Source organism: Physcomitrium patens, chromosome 1 (assembly GCF_059467195.1).
Source record: "Physcomitrium patens ecotype Gransden chromosome 1, ASM5946719v1, whole genome shotgun sequence".
Taxonomy (NCBI): Eukaryota; Viridiplantae; Streptophyta; class Bryopsida; order Funariales; family Funariaceae; genus Physcomitrium; species Physcomitrium patens.
Window position 1 is genome coordinate 26,609,171 of NC_143410.1, and position 27,829 is coordinate 26,636,999.

General features: G+C 30.5%; 4 protein-coding genes across 13 annotated transcripts; all 4 read right to left on the reverse strand.

Moving 5' to 3' along the window:
* Positions 1 to 14,220: 14,220 nt before the first annotated feature.
* LOC112290639 (protein LURP-one-related 15) lies at positions 14,221 to 15,861 on the reverse strand. The gene is made up of 3 exons (XM_024537143.3): positions 15,665 to 15,861; positions 14,977 to 15,467; positions 14,221 to 14,645 (listed from the first exon to the last, which is right to left on the reverse strand). Exons 1-3 carry the CDS (start codon positions 15,714 to 15,716, stop codon positions 14,493 to 14,495), a joined length of 696 nt encoding a protein of 231 aa, XP_024392911.1. The 5' UTR covers positions 15,717 to 15,861; the 3' UTR covers positions 14,221 to 14,492.
* Positions 15,862 to 16,869: 1,008 nt separating this feature from the next.
* LOC141044388 (uncharacterized) lies at positions 16,870 to 21,022 on the reverse strand. Of its 3 annotated transcripts, XM_024537110.3 has the most exons (11): positions 20,311 to 21,022; positions 19,951 to 20,105; positions 19,628 to 19,755; positions 19,298 to 19,415; positions 19,076 to 19,134; positions 18,763 to 18,823; positions 18,504 to 18,672; positions 18,292 to 18,393; positions 17,903 to 18,027; positions 17,387 to 17,449; positions 16,870 to 17,167 (listed from the first exon to the last, which is right to left on the reverse strand). In XM_024537110.3, the coding sequence occupies exons 1-11, from the start codon at positions 20,405 to 20,407 to the stop codon at positions 17,138 to 17,140; spliced, it is 1,107 nt and encodes a 368-aa protein (XP_024392878.1). In that variant the 5' UTR covers positions 20,408 to 21,022; the 3' UTR covers positions 16,870 to 17,137. The 3 variants fall into 3 exon arrangements, with proteins under 3 accessions (XP_024392878.1, XP_073394163.1, XP_073394159.1); XM_073538062.2 differs by having other exon boundaries at positions 16,870 to 17,449; positions 18,531 to 18,672; XM_073538058.2 differs by having other exon boundaries at positions 16,870 to 17,449.
* A 95-nt stretch (positions 21,023 to 21,117) lies between these two features.
* Positions 21,118 to 24,066, reverse strand: LOC112290598 (uncharacterized). Of its 3 annotated transcripts, none has more exons than XM_090254981.1 (7): positions 23,925 to 24,066; positions 22,969 to 23,456; positions 22,528 to 22,845; positions 22,088 to 22,283; positions 21,858 to 21,941; positions 21,579 to 21,660; positions 21,118 to 21,252 (listed from the first exon to the last, which is right to left on the reverse strand). In XM_090254981.1, exons 1-5 carry the CDS (start codon positions 24,064 to 24,066, stop codon positions 21,868 to 21,870), a joined length of 1,218 nt encoding a protein of 405 aa, XP_090111107.1. In that variant the 3' UTR covers positions 21,118 to 21,252; positions 21,579 to 21,660; positions 21,858 to 21,867. The 3 variants fall into 3 exon arrangements, with proteins under 3 accessions (XP_090111107.1, XP_073394148.1, XP_073394143.1); XM_073538047.1 differs by having other exon boundaries at positions 21,202 to 21,259; positions 22,088 to 22,280; XM_073538042.1 differs by having other exon boundaries at positions 21,202 to 21,259.
* Positions 24,067 to 24,196: 130 nt separating this feature from the next.
* LOC141046079 (uncharacterized) lies at positions 24,197 to 27,321 on the reverse strand. Of its 6 annotated transcripts, none has more exons than XM_073538086.2 (6): positions 26,821 to 27,277; positions 26,182 to 26,502; positions 25,374 to 25,504; positions 24,947 to 25,031; positions 24,621 to 24,671; positions 24,197 to 24,445 (listed from the first exon to the last, which is right to left on the reverse strand). In XM_073538086.2, exons 2-6 carry the CDS (start codon positions 26,284 to 26,286, stop codon positions 24,197 to 24,199), a joined length of 621 nt encoding a protein of 206 aa, XP_073394187.1. In that variant the 5' UTR covers positions 26,287 to 26,502; positions 26,821 to 27,277. The 6 variants fall into 6 exon arrangements, with proteins under 6 accessions (XP_073394187.1, XP_073394179.1, XP_073394176.1 ...); XM_073538078.2 differs by having other exon boundaries at positions 26,182 to 26,578; positions 26,825 to 27,276; XM_073538075.2 differs by having other exon boundaries at positions 26,182 to 26,578; positions 26,821 to 27,275.
* Between the last annotated feature and the right edge of the window lie 508 nt (positions 27,322 to 27,829).

The window sequence follows — 27,829 nt, forward strand, 5'->3', positions numbered from 1 at the left end:
ACTTTTGATTTACATGGTTATTATTTAAGTTTTAATTTGATATTATTTTATTTTTAAAATTTAAGATTTTAAGCTTCAAGTTTAAAGATTTGGAATTTTGGTAAAACTTATAATATAGATTATATTTTAATCATATTTTGGATGTAAAATATTTATTTGAAGCTACTATCTTTTTATACTATGGTTATAAAATAGCTATTTCAAACTATTTTTTATTCACTCTTTGGATCTAAAATATTCTAAGTTTTAAATCTTAAATTTAAAATATTAATCTTATATTTTTAATTTATTGTTTAGATTTTATTGTCGTTAAAACTTTTCAAACATTCTAGTAAAGTAGAAAGTTGCACGAACTTAATCTTTATATATACCTTGTTTCTTCTATTACTCATAATAATTATTCTTTTCTAGCATCAATTCTTGGCCATATCAATCTAATATCATTTTATAAAGATATAAATATGTGTTGTAAAAAAACTCAAAAATCAAGTGATGATTTTGTAGATTATTTGACTCTTGGCCATCATATGTAATTTTTTCTTCATTTATCAAAATTTGTTGATGTACTTAAGTGCTTCCAAAACTAATTTTAGATTTCAAATAACATGATTGTCTCAAATAATTTTTGTATCTTTATACTTTACTTTGATAAAAATCTATCTTTCTGTTTTTGAAGTTTTGAATTCTAATAGAAACTAATATGTTCTATAACTTCTTAGATTTGTAAACATAGAAGCTTCAATTTTTCAGTTTTTAAATTGATTTTATTAATTCAATGTTTAATTATTTTTAAATTTAGATTAATAAAGCATCTTCGAATTTTTATTTTTTTATTTTTCAAACCAAAAAAAATTTAGCTATCTTTTATTTTATTTTTAGAATTTAAAATTCTTGTAGTGATATCAAAATATTTTACAAACACTTCAATAATAGAATATAAAAAACTTATTTTAATCCAGATTTAGGATCTTTAATCAAACAATAGAATTAAGATATTTGTAACACTTTATTTAAAAAATTTATTATGATCTATTTTTTTATTTTAAGTTGTATCAACTCTTATAATACAATATAAATATCTTATAAACACTCTAAGTTAAAAATATGGTATTTAAAGATTTAGAATTATAATAATATTTTTAATATATATATCATTTAAAATATATAATCACATAAGTGTTTTTTATTTTTTTATATTTTTATTTTTTGGTCTTGCAATGACCTATTCTTATGTTTAGATTCCAAACATCCAAAGATAAAACTAATGTGTAGATTATTTGATGTGTTACAATAAAAGTTGTAAAATTCTAAATTTTAAATCGATTTAAAATTTTGTGTTTACCATTATTATTTATTCAATTTTTAAAATTTTAAATTTAGATGTTAAAAGATAAAGTTTCTGGTTTGAGATTCATATTTTAATATTTAATAATTAAAGGATGTAGGATTGAGGATTATATGGACTTGCTAAAGAATTCCAACATAACTAATTTTAGGTTTTGGATCGACCTATCTAGTTGTTTTTAATTCTTGAAATTCTAATAAAATAGTTATAAATTCATAGATGTTTTTAATACGATTTAACAAGACTCAAATCTATTAGGATACAATTTTTTTTCGAGATTTAATTTAACAATCTTCTTTACTTTGCAATTAATATATCTAAAAGTGTATTTAAACTACTCTAAAAGTTTATATATATATATATATATATATATATATATATATATATATATATATATATATATATATATATATATATATATTTTGATGATTTTTTTGTTTTTTTATTTTTATTTTGAATTTTAGATTTTGAATTTTGAATTCACAATTCAAGGTTTTAAGATTTAAAATTTAATATTCAAAACTAACAACATTCTTATTTTTTACTTTTAATAAAGCCAAATCCTCCTATTTTCTAATTTTGGACTATTAAAAAATCCTATTCTATGAGCTCTTGATTTTATAAATATAAATTGTTTGACTTTAGATTTAAAATTTTGATTCTTTGGATATTAAATATTTTGTATGATTTAATTTGATACTATCTTCATGAACTAATTTGATAAAATTTTCTTTTTAAATTTAGAATTAACTTATATTTTTTTTATTTTTAATGCTTTTGATTCTATTGATGTATTAAAAATCTTTAATATATCTACAATCTAAAAAATAGAAGGCTTTATAAAATATAAAATAAAAAAAATTATAAAATTTTTATTTTTAAATTTTTAAAATTTTAAACTAAATCAAATTAAATTAATTTTTCTTTTAAATAATTTATTTACATTATAAAAATAAAATAAGTATTTTATTCAAGAATATATTTATATTTTTAATCATAAAAAATATTAGTTTTAGACCATATATATAAATGAACTAAAGTTATAATGGCTACAATCTAAGTTTATAGAATAAATTGCATATAGACACGCCAGTTTGCATAAAATAATGCAATGAAATAACAAGCTTAAGGTTTAAAATTTAGGATTTGTGTGGATTTAGGATTAAAGATCAATAAAACAAAGATTTTACGATTTATAAGATATAAGATATATGATTTAGGATTGACAAGTTTTAAGATAAATTCTTTAGGTTTACTTAAATTTAGGATTTTTTAGAGAATAATAGTTGTTAAGAGGGATGTATTTAAATACCTCTTCCTTTTGTAATAAGAAAATTTTAGGCTAAAGATAGTTTCTTTGACAATCAAATACCAATGCATTCCAAAGATATACTTTATGTAACTCAACATCTATAAAAATGCAAGTAAAGTGAATGGAATCATATATTAAGATAATATAAATAAATAAATGTTAAATAGACTAAAGTTTTTACTAATTCAACCTACCTGTGAGAAAAAATATGTTAATTTTGATGATTGTGGTCGGCTTTCATTGATTTTGGATCTAGTAGTCAAGAAATGCATCTAGAGGATTTTGTTTTTGCATGATGGGTTGGTCAATTCCATAAAAGTTTGGATCTATTAATTGATATTTGTGCAATATTTATAATTTCAATATTTATTTTAAAAAATTATAATAGAACAATAAAAAGCAATATCAGATATATATTGTTTGTAGAAACTTATTTTGTCATAAATTTTGTAATTTAAAATAAATTAAAACCTATATGTATTTCTTATGTTATCTATATATTTTTTTGAACATTGATCTAAATATGTAAAAATCATTAATTTCATATTATATGCTTATATATATATATATATATATATATATATTATTTCACATGCATTTTTTTTTATAAATTTTATTTAAAATATTTATATTTTACAAAATAAGTAAACTTAAAAATGCACTTACATTTCTATTAATAACAATATGTTAGAAATTTATATAATTAATATTTTTTAAAATATTTTAATTTAAAAAAATAATTTTTTATTTCAGTATTTAAAGTTAAATCATAGTTGCTTTAATAATATCTGATCTCATTCGTCTTTTTTAAAAGATTTAAAAGTCTAATGTCATAAGTTATATATTTTAAAGAAGTATATGTTTGTACAAAGAATACCACGTAATACATGAGAAAATATTAAAAAATAGAATACGTAAATATCATTCCAATCAAATAGATTAAAATATTTCATTGTGTGGTATTCAATAACCATTTTCAAAAGAAAATAAAATAATTATATTATATTTTAAAAAACATAATAACATTTATATGTTTTGTCAGAAAAAATAAATAAACTGTTATTAAGTTATTTTTTTTTGTATTCCTCATAAGTTTATTATTATTTCTTTGATCTCGGTACTATAATCTTATTGCTGTACATTACAAAACTTAGTTTTACTTAAATTTAAGAAATTGCATGTATATAATTTGTAGTAGTAATACATTTTTTAAGGTATTTATTATTGTTTGATAAATTATTATTTTTGAAGTAACTATAGAATTATGACACAAAGATTTTTTTGAAAAATATATTAGATAATATTCTAAAGTATATTTAAAAATGCTAAAAACTTAATGAAATTGCCTATTTTTTTTAAATCATATATATAATTATCTTAAATTAAAATAAAATCATATGTTAACAAGTTAAATTATGATAATTAGTTTTTATATCTTTCGTAAATCTTTTGCAACAATATTCCATGCTATTTCACAAATTTAAACTTTAAAATTTTATTCTATTTTTTAAAAAATATTTCCAATTTCATGTTATCTTCTAAAAATAGAATGAATTTTGAAAGTTTGTCAAAATTAACTTTTTTTAAAATTCAAGCTTAAGTATTATATATATATATCTATATATATATATATATATATATATATATATATATAGATATTTCGTGAGAATAGCAACAAAGAAATTAAATTACATAATTTTTTATGTGATTTTACTACAAGTTCAACTTCTCCATTATAAATATATATTTTTTCATTACATGATTTAAGCTCTTATTCTAGTAGTAATGCATCAATTTTGAATTTTTTTTTAATATATTTAAAAAAATAAAAAAAGAAGATAGCCTTTGAAAAAACATGATTGAAATATTACTTAGATAGAAAATAGACCATGTTTTAAATATTACTTAGAAGAAAAAAAAATTAAATTAAATGAAATATTATTTTTTAGCTCCATTTGAGAAATGACTTATTAATATTTTGTTAATGATAAATCTTAAAATTATTAATTTTCAATCTGAGATTTTGTTTATGAATGATTTACTCTTTTATTTAGAAAAGGCAAGGTTCTAGAATACTCACATTGCACACCTATACTTTTAATATTGTGATGTTCTTAAAATTATTAATCTTAACTGTAATTTCTGTATTTGACATTAGATTGGCTCGTTTTCTAACATTATTTATTCCTAATTAGATAAGGTGATCTTTATTTTTATAAGCTCTTCTTTTTGTACCACAATTTTTTTAATTTTTTATGTTCATTTCTATGTAAACTATTTTGCTTAGATACAATACATGTTTTTTGTTATAATGAAAATACTCTTTGATGAGATTGTAAATCTTCTTTATCCCTATACCCAAGTATAAAAGAAATTCCAATGTTTTTGATTTGTACATATCATGGATTTCTTTTACATTCTGCTCCTATTGGCAAGTTAGCTTTGATTTTATAAAGAAATATAATCAATATTTCTATCATCTTTAAATTTTTTAAAAGTAGATAAGCATGATTATAATAATCATAAAAATAATAAATGATGTTTAAATATTACATAAAATAAGAAAAAAATCAAAAAACTATTTAATTTAATACTATTATTATTAAATTTACAGCTGTTGATTTACAATATGTTTATTCATATTATTTTTAATATTTTTAACAATAATTAGATAAATATACCTATTATCTTCTTTATAAATTCAAACAACAATGATGTGTTTTTCCAAGTTTTCAATTGGTGATTAAAAAAAATGAAATAGTTAATACAGCTTATTATAATTAAATATTGCTTTATAAAAAAAAGAATAAATATTTAAAAAAAACTTGTTCATAATAAAATAATACAACTGGGTTTGGAATCAGAACATGTATTGCAAAAGTGTAAAATATTAATCAAATTCACTTTTATGTATCTACAAAATTATTTTAAATATCAGCCTCCAAATAATTTGATTTTGTTGTATTTACTTTCAATCTCATAGTAAAGTCAAGTATCAAATCTCAATCACCCTCCTAGAGTCTTTTTCATCAATTCATTCAACATATTGCAGTTTTGCAATCATACAATGACATAACGAAAGAGGATGTATCTGTTAGAGCATAAAAATATTATTTGTGTACTTTATATTAAAAAAATGGTGTGTGTCTTCCAGTAAAATCAGTGATTGGCTGTGGTTAATATATGTGTAATAACAGCATGAGTGTTAATTTTGGTTGTTATAAATGTTTTATTTTTTTATTTTGTTTTTTTTATATATTATAGTTCTTGTGTTTTTCTAGTATTAAAGTGTATATAATTTGTAGCAATAAATAAGAAGTTAGAACCAAGACATTTCAAGTGTTGACCTTGTGTATAAACTTGTATTTGGAAAATCTTCTAATTTATTATTTTTCAATATTTTGTAAGTTTTTAAATACTGAAATAATTGGATGCATTTTAAGGTCTATTTGACAACAATATTATCTAAATTCACATAATGATTCACACTTGATTTGACACTCTTTGATGAAATACACAAAGTTTATTTGAAATTGCAATTGTGCATTTTCAAAAATAAGTAATAAAATATATTCTATTAAAATTTAGAAAAAAAAATATGCTTCTATGAGATTAAAATACCTAAATCTTTGATTATTTTATAATTCTTAACTATAATATTAGACACTTGTTTAATAAATTTATATCCTCAATGCAACATTCAAAGAATATTCATTCTATGAAGAGGAGAGAAGAATTACAAATAATTTTTTAATTATGTGTATCAATTTTATTATTTATATAATTTATAAATAGTATATAAAAACCAATTATTTAAAATAATACTTATTGGTATTAATATTATATATTAAAAAATTATTTTAGTTTTAATTTTTTTTATTTCCATTATAAAAAAATTAATAAAATTAAAAAACCAATACATATAGTAAAAGTGATATTCAAAAATAAAAATAGACTTTCATCAAACAATATTTTTGAAGTCTTTCTTCTACTTCATATACTACAAGCTAATCTTCTTGTTTTTTTTGCTAATGTTAGAAGAATAACTTCATTAACATAGATATTAAAGTTTGAAATGCTACGGAATACTCTACAATCTTTAATTAAATTCATGCTTTCTATTACAAAAAAAATTTAAAAATTTAAAAAGATCAACTATAATATCAAAAAGTAATTATATATTTCATTAAGATAATAATATCTTTACACAATTCTATTGAAACAAAAATAAGCTAAGACTATAATTAGAATTTTTAGAATAATAAATAAATAAGAATTTTAAAAAAACAAAAATAAAAAACAAAAATAAAAAATTATGATACAAAAAAATACAAAAAAAACAAGTTGTGTCTAATTTCACAAATTACAAGAACTTATATTGATCTACATACAAAAAAAAACAATAAAATTTGATAAAATGTAAAATTTATCAAATTCATCTTCAATAAAGATAGTATCTAATTTTAAAATATTTTCAAGTGAATTCTTTTTTTTGCCTATGCAATACCTTGTCTACACAAATTATACAAAATACTTACAATCTTATGTTCTCCTTCCAAGCTTTACTTTAAGAAAAAATAGCCTCTTGAAACTAATCATTAAGATAAGGAGAATTATAATGTTTTTCTTTTCTATACATCAATAGGATTTAAATTAAAAACAATGATAATTGTAGAAATATGATATCTTAAAAAAAAAAAAAAAAAAATGACATCAAGGCTGGTGTTGTAAAGGTAGAAGGATATTTTTGAAATGCAAGAATTTGTGTAAAAATTCTAGTGTTTTGGATATGTATAGTTTGATTAAGGTTTTATAAGATTTAATTAGAATTTGATTGAGATTTTATTAGGATTTGATTAGAATTTATTTGAAGTATATTTATGATTATTTAAAATTTATTAAGAAATAATTATAATGCAATAAGATATATCTTAATTTTTTCTAAGATTAATAGAATATATTTATGATAATTGAAAATTTATTTTGGATATTTCAAGTTGCCAAAAGATGTTTCTAAATACCTTGTGTATTTTTTTGGTTATAAATAGAACTTCAAGATAAGATCAAATCTTTTTATAACTAAATATCCAAGACATTCTTATGTTAGTTTTTACATAATAAAACACCATTTTTATATTCTGTGTTGTTTTATTTGGAAATATATTAGGTACTTGGGTGTGAAAGATTAAGTTGTACTTTGCAACTAACAAAAAAACTAATAACTAGATTGGAATAAAAAGCTCTTCATCCTCTTAGATGTTAGCCATCTTTTTTTTTTTTTCTAACCTATGTTATAATCTACTAGCAAAAATAGCTCTTTATTGGACCATTAACTTGCTCTCAAGATTTGATTTTTTTTGTAAATTAAATTTATTATAAGCTTATAAAATTTCTTTTCAATAATTTCTCAAAATAAAAGAAATCTTCACTAACTATTAAAATTTAATTTCTAAGATTCTAATCTAAGTAAATTTTAATTATTTTTAAACTAAATTTGTATTAATTTTAAAAATATATTTATAATAAATAATTTCAAAATTTGAAAAAAATTCACTTCTTGATCTACTACAATGTTTACAAAAAATTTAAAAATATAATTTTTTTTTCTATTCTACAAAGTTTTGAATCACTTAAATCAATCCTAAATTTGTAAAGCTCTTATAAAGTCAATATCTATTCAAATCACTCTAAATCAGTATTTAAATAAATCCTATGAAGAATATTTTTTAAACTTACCTTCTTAAATAACAAAAATATTGTATTTGCCATAGGCATGCAATTTTGTGTCTCAAGTTTTGATTTTGACATTACTTAATAACCAACCTTCTATAAGTATCAACTTAAGATTTGTCCAAGAAAGTTTTGCTAAAAGCTACTCTTTACTTCTATTCAAAGATTCCTATAATATTGTTTTTTTATCTATTTTTTTTTTCTGATTTATGGCTCTACAAAAGTAAGTAGAAGCACTTTCTATAAAAATAAAATACCTTCTATTTTAATCTTTTTATGTTGGATTCACCAAATATTTTGTATTAAGAAAAAATTAGCTTAAAAATGTATAGAACATTTGGCAATAGATCAATATAATATTACCTTAAAATTTGATTTATAATCCAAAAAAACAAACATAAAATATTCAAAAAACCTTAGCAATCTTAAAGAAACTTTAAACAATCTTAAGATATGATTTTAATTAAATATTAAAGATATAACAAGAAAAAAAAAGAATTCAAAATAATTCTTAATAAAATAATAAATAAATTTAATTATTTTATAATTTATTGAGTTTTACTTTAACCATTGATCTAAATTCAAAATTTTCACACACTTCAATTTACTAATAAATAAAAAGCATATAAAGTTTAAAAATAATTTAAGTTATAAATTGTAAAAAATGACTCATAATCTGCTCTGATGTTGATTATCATCCTTTTCCAATGTCAATCCAATCTTATAGCTTAAATATTTTCTTGGTAAATTATTAATTTCTCAATTTTTTTATGAATATAAATAATTTAATCAAAAATAACCATACAAAATAATTTATTTAATCAAATCCAAAAATGTCTCAAAATCTAAGAAATTATTTTTTACCTTCAAAATCCACTTTTCAAGACACTAGTTTATTTAAAATTGAATTAATTTTAATCTAATTATCTATTTGAGCTCAAACTTGTAGAACATATTTTACACAATAACTTTTATAATCTTAAAAAAAATTATTAGTAGATTAACTACAATATATTATCCAAAGAGATTTATTGATGTTTTTTTTATTAGTTTCTTATCTTTTAGTATTATTATATTCTTGCATTGTAAATCTTTGAAATATGATGAGATATGTCTAATATTTTCGAATAATTTTTTTGCTTAATTTTGTAATGTTTTTATCAAAGTTAGATATGATGTTGGTAATATATGAATAAGCTTGTTGAGATGATTATATAATCTTTGTTTCACAGTAGAAGGAAAGAAAGAAGCTCATATAAAGAGTGCAACCATGATTTTAGCTATTTTTATAACTTGCTAGAATAAAATTACTTTCCATTATAACAAAAAAAATATATTATAATTTAATATTATTTTACAATCTTTAGTTCATTATTTTTAGAAGAAGAGAGAGATGAAGCTTTAATATTGTATTTTGCAACCTAAATCCACTAACAAATTTGTAATAGTGTTGGAAAAATATTTTCTATTTATATGACTATTGTTAATATCTAAGTACAAGAAACTAGTTATAAATATCAATATGAAGCTTATTATAGCAAGCAAAGCTAATATATATATTTTTCAATATCTCTTTGCATATGCAAGCATTATTTTACTAACTTTGAGATGATATGATTATTTTTATAAATAATAATCTTATAAACTATTTGATATTAGATAATGCTTTTGTTAACTATACTTTACAAAAATATTGGTCTAAAATTTTAATCTTTAGTAATCACCTTTACTTTGCACAAATTTAATCTTATATATTATGCATTCGACCATAGGTGTTGATGTTTATGTGAATAATTTTATTTTAAAGTCTTAAAATGCTTCATCTAAACTGCTCAAATGCTCTTTGTACAATTCGATTTTTAAATTTTTTTGATTTTTAAATTATTTTTTAATGTAGCAATGTTGACATCAATGATATGAGGGATATCATTAAATATCTAGTAAATAGTATTATTTTTATAAGAAAGGTTAAGAAACATCTCTATTGAGAATTTATTAATATTCAAACCACGTCATGTTTGTGCACTATTATTCTGAATCTCCTTTGTATCTTTAATTATTTCTTCTTTTTATTCATGTATAATAAAATTTAGTAGTCTTATATGTCTCTAGAAATTTGTTATTATCACTTAAAATGCTTCATTTTATGCTCGTTTTTTCCAATGCATTGCTTACAAAACATTGATCTTATAAGGATCATTGTTATCATTTCTTAAATTATCAAGCACAAATCATATTTGTATCCATTGATCAATAATAATTTCAACATCCATAAGTAGTAGAATAGAATTTGTGATTGATGGAGGGAGAGAGAGAGGAGGAAAAAAATAGTAAGTCTGTTTTAAAGTAACAATACCATTCACGCTATACACAATACAATTGTCAAGGAGAAGAATGATTTTTTGACCTTGCCATCTCATATTGCCATTGAATTACTTGATTCACTCAATAAATAATATGGATGTCATCTAAGCCTTCTTCTTTTTAATAATAATTACATCTAAGTTGCTTGTCTATTTTTTTTTTTTTTTAAATTCTTAAGATTTCTAGGCCTTGCCAATAATAAATGGCTATAATTTATATTTTACACAGAATTAGCTATAATTAAAATGAATTTTTTTTTAAAAATAAATTGGCTAAAAATTATATCATTTAGTAAAATGCTCTAAAACAAACAAGATTTATCTATATTAAAATTACCATTGTAATTGTATTTTTCTATTAATTCTTTTAGTGCAAACACTTAAGTAGTTGTTTCTAATGCATCTAAACTTCTAGTCTCTTTGTGCAATAAGAAGTAAAAAACTCAATGTTTTCCTTAAAATTTGTCATCTATTCATTGAAAAATATGGTTTTTTTTTTTTCTTTTTTTTCTTTTTTTTTTCCCAAATAAAGATAAGGTTGATATTTATCTGCATATCTTGACAGTGACCAAATTAGTTTGCAAGTTTACTTTCTATTGCTATAAAGTGAGGCAAACATTTGCAACAAGTTGCCAACTCTTTGCTATTTATTTTTTCACATTTCTTGTGATGTGTCACAATGTTTAAAATTGTTAACTATGAAGGAGCTCTAATAAGTCCAAGTTCTTTCTTTTCCTACTTTACATGAGTATATTGAGTAATATGTCTAATTTTTTTATTATGAATTTGTAGTCATTGAGTATTTGTTAGGTTCTAACATGATAAAAACTGCAAGAAAGAAACTAGTGCATTTTTGTTAGTTATGTTTTGTTACCTGCACATATATAGATGCAAAATCCAAAAATAATAAAGCTTTGTAACTTATATTGGTAATAAATATTTTACTTGCATTATTTTTAATTTATCTCCATAATTTTTTTTCTTTGTTATTTGGATTATCATAGTAATTGTTCATTCTACTAAAAATTTGATCACTATCACTATTTTTCCAAAGATTATTTAATCTTGACCAAGTGCACATTCTTTTTAACTATGACATAAGAATAGAGAGGATAGAAAATAGAATATAAAGAATAAAGTAAAGAATATAAGCTTATGTGGTAATAATGAAGAATTTGTTTAAGTTTGTTGAAGCATGATCATTGCACACATTGTTGTATGACTAGTGAGACAACATCAACCAATTGCTCCTTTAATGCTCAATTCACTTTAAAATATTAAAATAATATGATCCCTCATAATTCATACCAACTTCTATGACCAATTGAATTTCCATCTACTAAAGGTATTAAATTACTTAGGATACATAGAGGTACCCTATTTAATATATACTTCTTAACTAATATTCTTTGCTTAATAATATTTACTAAAATAGAGGTTGTTTCTAAGTTGTAAATACATAAAATTTCTTTTTGCTTAATTAATAAAATAAATGTGTAACTTTATGATTTAAGTGAAGAATTTTTAACAACCATATATTTATTCTTTACATATACTATTATAGTTATATTTTAAAATCATCTTAAAATATAAATTTTATTTAAATAAAATTTTATTTTAACTTTAAATAAAATATTAATCAAATGATGAGGTTTGAATAGCCATGAAAGAAAACTGATAGTGTAAAGAAAGAAAGAAAGAAAAAAATTAAATTAAATATGAAAGAATGTAGGATTTAAAGCTACATATTTCAATTGATATCTATGTGAAGTAGGATATCAAAAAGAGTCTACATAAGAGACTTGCTCTTTTGGTTTAGAAGGAATTGTAAAATTGAAGGTGCAAATAGAATTTGTTTATTTATTTTGTATTCTTCTTAATTTTTAGATTCGGATTTAGTTTTTAATTATTATTATTATTATTATTATTATTTTTGAATGCCCTGTTTTATATAGAAGACTATAAAGAAATAATCTTGATGATGATTTTTAAGGTTTAAACTATGCAGTTGTTGGAGTGGTATTTCCTAGTTTTGGTATGAGTTGCAATTTGCGGAGATTTGTCAATAGGTGCAATTTATCTCCCAATTCATTTTTTAAGTGTCTTTTTTATTTTATTTTTTAGAGTTATTTTTAGATAATTTTCATTTATCCTCAGCTCTGTTACCTATTAGCATTAGAAACTAAGCTATTGTCTTTTGAGAGGACAAAAGAGGTAAAAGAAATAGAGTGTAAGTTGACTTGGATTGATTTTGTATTTCACATAAGGTTGGAGGATTTAGATTTGTGATATTTATTATTTACTTTTAGCAAGAAATATTTACTTAGATTTTATTCAAATTTTTGTACAAAAATTTGAAATTAAAGCAAATGGTTTTGATTAAGGTTTGTGAACACCTTACAAGGTGAAGTCAATTTAGATAGATGTAAATGTTTTGAACGTGAATAGCATGTTCTTGGATTATTTTAGCTGATTTATGCAATTAGCAAAGAATTTAAGTTTTCTCTATTTACATTAATATTCTTTGGATAGCTATTCTTGATAGTAAGAATCTAATTTAAGAAAGATAATAATTAAATATGTAGATCTAATGAACAAGTAGTTTAGTATGAGGCTATGGCTAAAAGTCTTATAAGTTTGACATAAGCTTAGTTTTATTGATTTGAAGCATGGAATGTGCTAACCAAGGATGGAAAATCACTTTTTGAATATGAAATTTCATGATCTCAAATAAATCATAAAATCTTTCATAATTAAATGAAATTATTAAAAATCTTGAATATTTATAATATTTAATAAAAACCAAGTTATATATCTTTGGATTCTTAAATGATAAAAAAATTAAAGATTTTGAGCATAACTTTACTATTAATTTTTTTGATTAATTAATTTATTTTATTTTACAAACAATACTCAAATTCCTACTAGAAAATTAATTTAACCAAAATGTTGTCATTTTATAATTGAAAGAAAATTAACATCACTCATCCTTTATTAGAGAATATTATAAAAAAGATTTATTTTAAATTTTGTGCTATATATTTTAACAGAAATCATGTCCAACATTACTAAATTTAATAATATAGGCCAATAAAAAACAATAACAAACAATAACAGTGGGGAATTTGTGCAATTATACTTTGTATACGATTGACATGGCTGGCAAAGATTTAGAAAAATATATTGCAATGAATTGGGACTTATTGACTGCAATAGTACCTGTAGTCACAATGGAATTCCTTATAATATGGCATACACTGAGGGTTCTCAATAGGACGTATTTTGATGTTAGAAGCTATATACAACTGCATTAAAATTCACAAATTAGAAAGCAGATATTTGAAAGAGGTGTTTCATGTACTGTTTCAAAATTGATAGCATTCCATACCCTTTCTACAAGACCTAGAGCATCATACTTGTTGATAACATCACTTTCGACTACAAGTGGAGAAGACACTACAATTACACAGTTATGTTCAATTGTCATATACCATAGAGGTCACCCTTCAATAGAGTGAAATTTATTAATATACAATAGCTTTAGTTCACAAACTTCGACATGAAACATGCCGTTTGTAAGAAGCCCTGCATGTGTGCAACTACCTTCTCAAAATCACGTTTTCGCTACTGAGCGGTCACTTCACAAAGTGTGCCGCAAACAAAGCCGCATACAGAAGACGCTCGCAGCTGGGAAGCTACCTGACCGTCGAGGTTGAATTCACTGATCCCAGTATTTACATGCTTAGTCGGAATCAGAGCTGTCTCCGTCAAGGAAAATCTCGTCCATGACAACGATGAGCGCAAATATTAAGGCCTGGTCTACTCCGGGGTGAATTGTCACTCCGAATGAGTCCTTATCTAATATCTGTGATCTAACATTGATCTGGCGGGTCACCTGTTGGATCCATGACCATGGCAACGAAGTTAGTAATAAACATAAATCAGAATCATATACTAAAATAAGCTAGTCCAAGTAGTTCTCTTGTTAGTAACAGCTATAAGTCGAGTATATGCCACTCTAAACTCTAACATTTTACCCGGATTGTCTTTCATTCGATCCAAAAGTTTGAGTTGGATGATGCTTAGGGATTCAACCAAAAGGCATCGTCTTTAAACATGTGTTCTCTGTTATGTAACCCAAAAAAGCTCCGAATTTAATCGCCAGATCAGAACGCTGATACAAAATATGAAAGCTTAGGAAAGGAATGATTGAAGTGAAATCATACCACAGCGGCTTCTTCGGTGCCACGGTAGATAGCAATGTTGTAGTTGAAAAAGTCGCCCTTCACTTGATAGTCTGGCGTGTTCTTGCCCGAAGTGGAAGAAGCAAGCATGACATCCATGGCGGTCTTCACCTGCACCAAAGAGGATTTCTTGCAAGTGGCCAAGACGTTGCTGCCATCGCCAGCAAGGATTTCCCATGAGTTGTGCATAGTTATCAGCTTCTTCTTCAAGGTCAGGATCTTGTTACCGGCTGCGTCCTTCAGGTATCGCTTATCACGCATGCTCGCAATCTTGCCGCTAACCTTGAAGGAGCTATTACCATTCTGATCGACGATTGCCCAATCGCCGTCCTTGATGGACACCTTCTGCGAGATAGCATAGGTCATCGGTGCATGGGCGACATACTGTTGCCCAACTACAGCTTGATGATCACCCGACAATCCTGTCGTCTGGTGGATGTTCTCCGGGGGTTGTACGTAGCCGCCATCATTGCCTGCAAAGTTCACGATCAATCAACCAATCAACATCTTAACATTAGGGCAGTCTTGGACATAGCTCGATAAATTTTCATCTTACACACTATCTCGATCGTTTCACATGCATTGCAATTCAGCGAAGAGGATATAATAGTAAACTAGAAAACCTGATCATCCGTCACCATTGAAACCTGCACACAGGATGGTCAAGTACCTGTGTTCATGCCAGCGGGGTTCTGAGCGTGAGGGTAGGATTGTTCTGCCATACTAGGAATCAGTCAAGTGTCAAAAAATCCGTCCGACTCTGCGATCTGCTCAAATGAATCCAACGACAATGAACAACTGCAAACTTGTCTACACTATTGATTCTACAGCAATAGACCAACTGGAAAGCAATGTGATCGACCAGGATCGGAAACTGTGTGTTGAAGTCCGACAGAAGGTGAAGCATTTATGGGAAGGAGCCTTGTCAAGTAAGGGAACAAAGCTGCGGAGAAAATCTAGCTAGAGGAAGGTGTTGGTGAGCCATGTCAGCCTTCCTATGCCCGGAAGTTGATGTCCGGATGACGTTGCGTTGTGCCATTCGCTTAATATCAAAAGCATATATCTCAACGTTGTAGTTGAAAAGCTAAGATTTTCGCATCGATAAAATCCTGAAGCTTTAATTGGCCAAAACGGTCCGTAATCAGCGAAATACCGTCCAAAAATTAGTCAGAGTCGCTAATTTTGGTTTTAATGGAAGTAGATGGATCGAAACCGATCGTACGCAGTTATTGATGAGGAAGAGCTTACTTGGATCCCATTCAGAGCTATGCTGCCACCAGCTTCCACGTGGTCGAGGGCCATGGAGGTGGCGACACGTTACAAAGCGACATGCCACACTTGGCAGGCTGCAACAGGGTCGAACAGACATCAGTGTTCAGCCAGCATATCCTCAGAATCTTCAAGTGTGTCTGAGCGCAGTGGACTCCGATCCGGACTGTCATCTAACCTGCAAAATGCCTTGTTCATACAATCGGTCACTGTAAGTCCTCAAACAGTAAGATGTAAAATTCTATAACTTCATTCACACTTAGCTTTTCTTCTATTAGCAGCTTGCACGATTGTGAAAATTGGAGAAAAACGCGTCTGTTGCTGGAAATTGTAACTCCTCCTTAAGTCACGCGTAGCTGGTAATACACACCTTTGTAATGTAATCTTTTAGATGCGTGCGCAATTATCCTGCACTATTTTTACTGGGTAAAAAAAGCTCTGTGGTATAATTAGTCACTTCTCACCCAACCCCTCATAAGTAGCATTCAAATCAAGCTCAAGGACTTTAAATCCTTGTTACCCTTGAATGCTCGCAACGTCTTGGTTTTTCGGATGAATAAACCTCTATTCGCAACTGGCATTTCTGCATTGCGAGAATCCTCGCGCTTGTTGAATGGTCATTTCAAATACAATAGTAGGAAGTGCAGTAAATGGTTCTTTTATAGGACATACATTCATCACACCAATGTGAAGTGAACAAATGCCAGTTTCTCGAACTGCTTACGACGGAATCTGTTGATCGACAACTACAGAACTGAGCTTCAGGTTTACACAGCGAAAGAGAGCCAAGTTAATACTACAGCTTATACCGTTTCCTATTTTCAATCCTACTTGCTAATTCTGCGGCTATCGACGCAAATTCACCAGCTGCCTCTTACATCTCTTCAGCTTGGTTGTTCACAGCCTGCACAGAGGTCATTACAATAGTCTGCTTCAGCAACGACCTACAAAATCTGGTCATTGACAAGTTACAAAATTCCTCCGAATGAAAAGTATACAAGCTTAAGAAATCCCTTCACGTAAAGTTAAGCATTTCCGAAAATCAGTCTTAGTTGACCTCAATCAAAGTGATGACAAATATGTTCTTATCTAAAAATCCATCGATGATACGAACGAGATACACCTGAAGCCGGTGCTCCCGTTCTATTAACTTTTCTCTGTTAATGGCAGCAGTACTCATGGGGTCCTGGATCAACAAAAACCAAACTCACGTCATTTCAGTAAAACTTGACAAAAGTCGTTGAATACTGTACATAGTATTACAGATAGAGAGTGACAACGTAGAAAATAACTTTGAATCTTAAACAGCCAAATTAACCAAATTATTCATCACGTTCACTGAAATTCCGGCTTCAAAACGTATTAGAGCATACAGGTTGAAATTATAATACAATTAACGTGATGAGCAATATTCCTTCACAACACTCATATTCACATGTGATGTTTGAACAAGCACATCTAATCCCTAAAAAAGTGCCTCAACTGATACTGTTCGAATGTGAACGGTATCCACCTAGACAATCGAGTAGTCATTGAAACATCCTAGCCTGAAATTCGACTGAATTGATGATATGAAATGAACCTTCAAACATTGCAGTAAAGAATTTGAAAATGTTAGTTGAACAGATTTGAAGTCTACCATGCTTGGTTTTTGGCCATATTTAACTTTAATTTCATCTGCAGATCGACCTTGAGGTGAAAGATCCTCTTGACTCTCATCAAGTATCGATCTGTTGTCTGCTCCATCGTTCTTCTCCTTGCTTACTGTTAAGCGTATCACATAGAATTGCGTTATGGTAGAATAATATCTAGTGGATGGCCAACTGTCAGGTCAGCTATGAGCTAGTGGAACTTAGGAATAATATTCACACATAAATCTCATGTCAAAGTGCGAAGGCAAGAGGGAATATATCTCGCATAATAAGAACAGTGTGGAAGACTCCACAATCACTATTCTGACCATCGGCATTCTTGCCTATCATTCCTAACATATTCTTAATTTGTTTGTTAGTCAAATTATATAAATACCTTTGAAACTCTTTCTCAATCTGTTGACGAGTTTTTCCTTCCTGATCTTGCCTGCTATGGGCGAACTTATAGTCGGTTCATCAGAATTAACGTCAATGTCATCTGCAAATGCAGGTACGTATGTCAGATTAGGCATAGAAACGAATGAGTCTTTCTGGAAAGGGTTTCATTTATGATTTCATGACCTAATATGAATACAATGGAGCACACACCGAAGTACAGGGAGTTGGATGAGGAACCCATTGAAGCTTTTGATTCAGAATCTGTAGACAAGATGGCAAATCGGGACGCAAAAAGTGCTCCTAATTCAACCGAAGGATGTAGGTATAGTGGCTGCCCAGCTCCACTTTTTAGTTCTTTAATAAATCCTCCAAGAAGACTCTGTACACGAAACATCTTGTATATCAAATTCAATCCCTGTCTGAAAGTAAATTCAGCACTTGAAGAGCAGGTTGGCATATTTTTTTTCACCTTCTTCTTAGACTCCGGCGTAGGAGAGTCTATAACAGCTTCTGATGCAGTAGCAAGATTCCTATCAAATAATGTTGAACATGAATCTGGTAATTTGAAATTTGCAGTGCCAACACAATTCAGAACATCTTCAACATTAAATTCGCAGCCTCTGCAAACTACACATCTACAAATTTCAACAAGATACATCTCCAATGAACGATTGTTGAACTTTTCCTGTAGGCTGCATTACTATAGCAATTCTTTTAGCTGAAATTCTTCAACAAACATGGCCGACACGAGAAAAAGTCAAACCAAGAAATTTTATTAGCACCTCAACTTGTTCTCCTCCGACACTGTGGACAATCCAAGAATCTCTAGATTTGCATGAATCTGTGCAAAAAGGTCTAATATGTTAAAGGGACATTCTGCAACTCGAACAACTTCCATTTTTAAATGACTGGATTTTAACAAAATAGCAGAAGGTAGAAAACTAAATAATAAGCATATATGGAGTCAACTCTAACAAAGTAATTTCTTAAACTAAGCGACATACCAATGCCAAATGTCCATTTCTGGTCGAATTACTTAATTTTAGCGAACCGAATTCAAGTTCGCAGTGCGTCAAAGTGGTCATAGATCTCTCCTGAACAAGAGCCAGGTCGGGTAGCGATCTGATTGTGAAGCAGTGAATGATGGTTACACAAACTCAGTAATAACAGGACATGTTATCGCTATGCCTGGAAGACTTAACATGTCTTACCACGACTACTGTGACTAACAGTGATAACAACTGTAGCAGATAGAATACATAAAATAGAATAGGGTTGAAAGCACTTTTCTAAGTTATATTGTGGCCCATTACACTTGAAGAACCAAAACGTACCGGATTTCAATTAGGCCAGACTTGAATAAAAGTAAAAGCCCACATGTATGAGAACTAGAACATTCAAATGGGAAAGCTTGCAAGCACAATGCCTGAAACTTGACTTTCCGCAAAGTCTTGCGAAAACCCTGTCAGAATTTGAAATTATCCAGTATATATCAGAGAATTCAAGGACAAAATCATGACATCAGAGAAGCAAGACAGACCGTTAGTGTTTGTTTCATCAGCGAAGCAAGTCATTACGTCATTTAAGCTCTACAGATCTTTATTCTGAAAAGTTAACGATTAGAAAACTAAGCGAAACTTTTCCAGGCACTTTGAACCTGAATAATGGTTGACGTGGAGTAAAGTTGCAGACTGTATTCTAAACACAGCAACACATAAGACGCTTCCGAGCCTGATCCTGTTGAGAACGGACTGTCCGCACCCACTTCTTTTACTTTATCTTCCATTTCTTTCAACGGCGCTCCGTTTTCATCTGCAAGGCCTCAAGGCAATTGTGTATGAAAAGCCAAAATAGGCAAAAATGCCAACACAAATTCTACACGTCACGAGTATGGGACAAGTTTATCAGCCTGTTACAACCTCACGTCCAACCACCTGTGGCAAACTTTACCTTGAAATCGAAAAAAATCAATATTAAATGCAAATGAGAAAAATATAAGATACAGACGAGAACCAACCTAGTAGGTACATGGTTATTGCTGTAGATAAGTGTTTCAGATTTACAGGTCCAGTACTGAGAATGCCACATCCGGTGTCTGCATCAATCACATCCATGGACCCTTCTTTGTTTGCTATGAATATCACTGGAGATGAGAACGAAGGAGAGACATAGGTGAACAAGGTTGGCTCCTGGGCCCAAATAGTAAGACAGGTGGAGAAGATTTATTCCTGGACCCCGATCGCGACATAGGAGAAGAAGTGCTGCTCTTCAAATTAACAGGGACGGTTGCAAAAGCAATGCTGCTGATGTTACGGTTGATTTTCCCCTCAAAACTACTGCCCAAATATATAAGAGTCCATTATCCAGGTCGAACAGTGATATTTGTCAGATAAACGACACAATTGAATGCAGATCCATAAGGTTGTGCATAGTGCTTCAGGCTTCTACGCTTCTAACATTTTACGTCAAAAATGAAAATAGAAAAACAAAATAACAAAAACCCCCTTACACGTATATTCAGTGCATGATGTATACCCATGTTGTAACACTACCTGTAAGAATACGAGAAATACTTGAATAATATAGACAGCATTGCCAAAAGCACTTATAGGAACCTTCGGCAGATGAATGAACAAGAAAATCCTAATTTTTACTGTGTTTTCTACGCGAACTGAAGCTTATAGAAATGTAACTTTCTTTGCAGTCTCTGCTGCCAGATAATTGATAATTTATTTATGTAGCTAACAACTCTTGGTCCAAGTTACAATACCAGACCACATATTCGACTGTCCAGGCACTCACGAGATATGATTTATCGAAACGAAATGAGAGACTCACCACACCAGCTACATCACCTGTGGCAAGCCTCCGCAACTTACTGGCGATGGTTAGCGAACATATTTCCGATTGATGCACACTTAAAACAAGCGTACATTGAAATCCAGGAACTGCCTTCAGCCTAGAAACTGCCAAAGATGAATATATCAATTGCGACGAGTGTCAATGCTCGTGGATCGGTCAAAATGCCCAAGCATATTTTTTTGAACAAAGGATTAAACAAAAAGAATAAAGCATCAAAGTAGATGAAACGAATAACTGCAGCTTAGCACACTTGGCCAGTTATGTCACTCGTAGCATACAGATAGGTTAATTTGTAGGGTTAAATATGGAGTTCTGTGAACTGTGCAGAAGGTACCCGGATTTTACATTAAATTAAAATGAAAAGACTAAGCTCACAAGGTGTTCAACATAAGATAAGTAAAGGAGTTGGATGAAACCACTCACCAGAGCCTTGAGAACTGTTAATGCTGTTAATAAAGCAGCAGTTGATCTCCCTTGATTCAACACTGAAACTGTGCAACGACACCTAAAAGCCCCGCAAGGTCATGGTTACAAAGATTAATTCTAAAGAGAAAAATGGTGCATATCAACAAGCGACTAATCCAAGGACCAGGTTAGGAACTGCACTTTACGAACAGCACATTTCTTTTATCTCGTTGCCGCCAACTGGCAATGCACAATGTTATCGCATACGACAAATTTGCAAGGTGGATAAAACAATACCTTGCCTTGCTCATTGCCCACTGCCAAGTTCTGTAAAAATGGACAGAAAGCCAAAGCTGAAACTGGGCTTGCTTCTATTCCGGTCTGCAGAACATGGAAGCTATTTTATACAGCATATATCGTCAAACGGGCAAAAAATAAAGGTAAAACAAAATGAAATAAAGTCATCTTTTCAGCAAAGATCAATTCAGTGGGAGCAATAAAAAAATAAGAAAGGACTCCTGGTCCACCTGTATTTCTGCGACCTGAAGAAGTTGCAACGTTGACGTGGAGGTATCCCACATCTGTACCTGCCCTCTCTTGAGGCCCGTGATTAGAATTGTGTGTGGCCAATCCTGCTTTGACAATGAGGAACAAGAGTTCATCTTCCCTCCAGTTATTGGCCACTGTGTTCCAGCTGGCAACGAAAAGGGCACAACGTCGCTGCTACTCCAACGCAATTAAAGGAATCCACAGTCCCCATATTAGCATAAGCATAATTCTAATACCAAAAGATATGTTGGTTTTCTCTATGCTCAGACTCTTGACTGTGAATATTAGCAGATAAAGAGAGTAGGCGAGAATATGAGAAACAAAAAAATAAATATAAATATAAAATAAAAAATTACTCCCGGCAATTTCATGAAAAAACATAATCATTACAGTCGCGAGATGATAATTATTACAGTACCTGTGGTAAGATAGAATACGCTGCTGACTGTTGTGGAAGTAAAGCAAATTTGATTGCTGTAGTGGATGGCAATGGAGCCGGCCAAGTCACTGGCACTAAAGATGATGAGGAACCACTTTCATTCTGAGAGGAGAAACAAGAAGCAATGCCAGCTTCATCGTACAAATGCAATTGTCCTGGCGAAGTAAGGACTACTAGTGCCGCAATTGATGCACCGCCTGGATTCGGCAGAAGAGCCAAATCTCTAAATGGTCCATGCAATAGAAGCTCTAGCCGTGGCAACTTCGCTGAATTTGTGTTTCCATCCAAAGGCAGAACCTGAGATTTACAGATACAATGCTGATCAAGAGATTTCATATCACATCCATAAACACCTCAACAAGCATCCATGAATAGGGCATGGACAATTTCATTTATAGAATGAAAATTTAAAAAACTTACTGTAAGCACTTCTGGGGAACCCACTTCTCGACCTCCTACTAAATACAACCGGCCACCACTTTTGCTGGCTCTCAAATCACCAGACCATGCCATGACGAAAATAGGCATTCGTGTTGATTTTCCGGGCAGTGTATCTAGTTTTCGAAGAGGTTCTCCTGAAATAAAAGGACAGCTAATCCCAGAGTCGTCTGTTGTTACTGAAGGAATACTCCAAATCCAAACATCGCCATCTATGTATCCAGTGCACAAGGTGTTTCCACAGGTCCAACATGCGGCGCAGATTTCCTTTTCTTCGTCCTCTTCATCACTCACAGCCTTGGGACAGGGAATTTGAGGCTGTCCGACGGGTAATTCAGCTTGTTCGTGCATACTAATGAAGTTTTCTGCAAGAATTTCACGTTGCTTTTGTTCCTCCACGCACACCAATGACTTTTTTCTCGTGAAGGTCCCAAAGTACCAACAGGGCATTTTCATAAACAATAACCAACCTAGAAATTATTCGCAAAACAGGAACTGAGTGAGCAATTGGACTTCCAATTTCTGAAAGTCTGCATCAAGTACAACCTCTGAATCATTTTGAGTACAAAGCTGCAAAATCTTCATTCAAGTTTTAATTCAAAATTCAATACTAGAAATAATAGGATTTTATAATGAGATTACTTATTTCGCAAACACCTGGAAAAAATGACAAGCAAAGATTTTATCGAAGACGATGAAGACTGAAGGCTTACGCAATAAGACATCTGTCAGACTTTCCTATTTCAAACCAAAGAGCACCAGAAACTAGCAATAGGTCTGAATAGACAGCATCGAGCTGTGGAAGAATACTAACAACTGCAGGTGCAGTGCAGCCTCCAGCCTTAACAAGGCTACCTGCATCATTACATTAAATTGAAATACATTCTTCGAGATAATGCAAACCGATGAGGGTAGTATCAAAATTTTGGAATACTCACCTAACGTTACACTAGCAGGAATGGCATATGGAAGCTCAGACAACTTTCGCTGCAGTTTGCTGAACTGAACAACAGAAACAGTTCCAAATTCGTTTCCAATATACCGTGGGGGCAGATCACTCTCTATCAGAGAACAATTCATGAGGATAGAAAAGATTTTTTCCCAATTTTCCAAGATGATCTACACCAGGTTCAATCTTTGAATATTGTTAAATGCGGCATTTGACTGCAACGCCAACTTCGAGCAGTTTTTAAAAGCTTGAAATCATGTTTTAACTATGCTTCAAGAAAATACGATAGTTGTATTCTTTCTCCTTGCAATTCAATACTGGAGCATCTACTAGCACTATTAATTTGTAATCTCTATCTTGTGATGACGATACGGAGCAGCAGATAGAAGGTTTGAGAAAAAATGAGGGGTGGATCAACATGAACTGAGTGCCAGGAATCTCAGTAAATGCTGTGATTTTGCTCTCCCATCTGAGCGAGCACCCCAGCGTTTGCTTTTCAAGATCCCAAACCTGGACAATAGTCATCATATCAATCTGCATGAAGTTTGCCTATCCTTTTCCGCGCCTTAATTATTGTTGGTTCGTCGCGAAAAACCAAGACACTTCGGCAGGAAAAAGAAAGCAAAGCAAAGCCATGCCTAGGATCTGAAACCATAATTAATAATTTAGAGGAACATTTCCTTACCTCAACGTCATTCTCAGCATTAATATGAACGAGTTGTCCACCAGATGTGAACTGTATAAAATGCACCCAGAGACGAAGTTCGGCATGAGTGGCTACAAACACTTGACATAAGTCAATCCAAATGTAACAGCTAATCACGGCAGGATTGCGTGCAGCAATCGCGTCTTCAAAAACAGAAGCATTGATGGCGAAACCATGCTGAACTTTTACTTAAGAAAAACTTTCATAAACGTTTGGTATCAGCTCAAGAGTGTTCGGCCATGGCACCGAACGCTCAACCATGTAGAAAATCTACATTCATAATCGTCTAAAAGCAGGTTACTAACCTTCAGAAATTTACATGGGACTCGTGTGGACGATTGAAAGAAAGCTTCTACACCTGCACCTCCAAAGATCTTGATACGTCCATCTCTGCAAACAAAGCGACAAGTGTATCCATCATGTAAGACATAACTATGAAGACCAGGTACAATAATGTTACCTGTGTCTGATGCTAGTAGCCACATCAGAAGTCTCTCTTGTAAAGACATAATTGTAGTGTGCTAGTCAGAGCTGTCAGGAACATTAAGAGAAAACGAAAAAAATCCCTTGCATTGCAGCATGAGGAAATCATTTACGAATCTGCGCATAGGATATTTAGTGAGGATCATGGCCCTCAGCAAATTACTTCGGTTTAAGTACTGAACACTCAGAATTAACCTAAAGCACAGGTCTCATGGGGCAGCAGTAAGCAATCAGAGGGACACAACATACACTGAGGCAACTTCAAGAAGGCGTTGAATTGGATCAAAGGCCAAAATTGAAGCAGTTCCAAAGACGCCGTGATGGAACGACAGCCTGAGATTCAATTGCGCATTACTCAACGTTCCGGTGGGTACTTTCTCCTATCGCATAAGCCATATGAAGTGTGAGATATCATTATCTACGTAATATTTTCCTAATTTTCGAGGGCGGCAGCAACTCTGATATAGTTTATATATGCACCAACTTCAGTATTTTTGGTCTCATTTCTAAGACAACTGATATGATTACATAGTCCATGAAAATCTCACGTCACATAAATCTTACACCTCTTATTATTTAAAACAATATTAACAGTGTCACTTGCAGATCTCTCGTATAGCCCTGTCATGCACACAAGACTGAAAGTAGGGGAAATGAATTGCAGATAACGGGCACTTGCTGCAACTATTTGCGTTCATTGATCTGAAGCCGCTGCAGAGTGATAAGTGATTCGATCTGGATGCACTACCATGTTAAAAACCTAGACATCGATGCGAAAAGAAAACTACTGTGCGGTTTGGAAGGATCAGAGCTGGAGAAGCTATCAGAATAGTCTAGCGGCCGCATATTCGCAACGATGGTTTAAATTCTAAAATAACCAAACTGCACCTTAATCAGCTTAAATAATGTAATTCAAAGGCTCATCCAGGAGGCAAACATTTTGATTTCACGGGTAGTGTGATCAAGTTTCAACAGAACGAAAATCTAACACAGATTTCGTTGAGTTGAAAAGAGCAAGCCAGAGAAACAGTGCATCAAGCTTGCATTTAAAGGAAACCTCAGGCAGATGTTTCGCTTTATGAATTAGATTCATGAAAGCTTTGCCGCGCTTCAAAGCAGCAATGCCGTCTTTCATCCCAGCAATGTTGACTTTGTTTTGCATACTAATCACTTGCTTTCCATCTGTCTTCAACTTCTTTCAACCAATCAGCTTGCAACATGAAAAGGTTCAGACCAGAACAAGCAAGTTTCGTTTCTCAGTCTTGAAACTCTCTGGAATTGATTCTTGAAGAATCAGCTTCGAGCTTCTGTCAAAGATTTCGAAATTGCAAAAGAACATGCACCAAACGTAAAACCACTGAATGCGTCCACACGATATCTGATTCATAACAAGTGCGTTCAACGTTAAGTAGCCAGTACACTTCCAACATTCACCGTAAATCCCTTTCCAGTACCTGCCGTGCAAGCACAATAATCAATACCACTGTCACCTCTTTCTTGACAAAATTCTCCTCAAATATCACAATTCCGAAAACGATTTCCACATTCTTAGCTCAAGCACTTGAAACTCCCTTCTCTTGGATTTCAACAAAAGCGTAACTATAAACTCCAGGAGAAACCTAACAGCTAACAGCTCACACATTACACTCTGACCGAAGCTCCCTCAAGTCATACAACTCCAGCAAAACAAAATTACCTACTCCATACTCTTCCTCAATCCCACATACTCGCCGAAATTCATTCGCTCTGATAAATCACCTCCAAGAAACCGATACAGACGCCAGGTACACGACACTATCATACTCTAAAACCTTCCGATCCGAACAGCACGCGCTATCACTGGCGGTGAATGATTGCGCCGGCGACGACTCAAACTGACGCACAGCAAAGAATGCTTCAAATCGCCACATCCGTCGAGCCGCGCTACTTGTTCATAATCTTAAAATCTTAGCGCAAACACGGTCAGCATGGGACCCAGAGGATGAACCAAGAAGCCATTGCTCGCTCACACTGGTCTGTCGTCACCAACTCCACAGCCATCTCTTTCGGTCCTCGAAGTCCGTCCGTAACTCTGTAAATGCCAGCCATTCTGCCAATGCCATAGCCAAGGGTGTGAAGTTCGCCTCTTGTCTCTACGAGGAAGCGGCGATAGGTGCTGCATCTTGTGTTTGTTCCCCTGTGCTCATTCGGTGTTCCCAATGAGTGATCAATTCGAGGGCCATTTTTATAAGCCTCTCATCAAACGTATCACCTCGAGTATGTCCTAACTAACTGCCTTTATGAGGGTATAGGTTGTCTGGGTTCGCAAACAAGTAACTATGTAAGACAAATCATAAAAATTTACTGCTATTGATTATAGTCTTTCTTTTCTCATTTCTTTTCTTTTACTAAAAAATATAAAAATTGCATGCAAAAGAATTTGAATATATACATATATATATATATATAAAAAAATAGAGAGAGAGAGAGAGAGATGTATATAGATGTGAATTGATTTGAATAGTCAGAAAGTCAAAATATGTAAATAACTTCAATTTTTATTAGAATTCCAAATATCAACCACAGCTTTGGAGGGCCTTGCTTTTATTTGAGAGTACTATGTTCAACCAAGTCATTGATTATTGATGAACTAGCAAAATCCCTTACCGATAGGCATGGAAAAGTTATAAATTTTAAATTTGCAAAGTCAAAAATCAACAACTTCT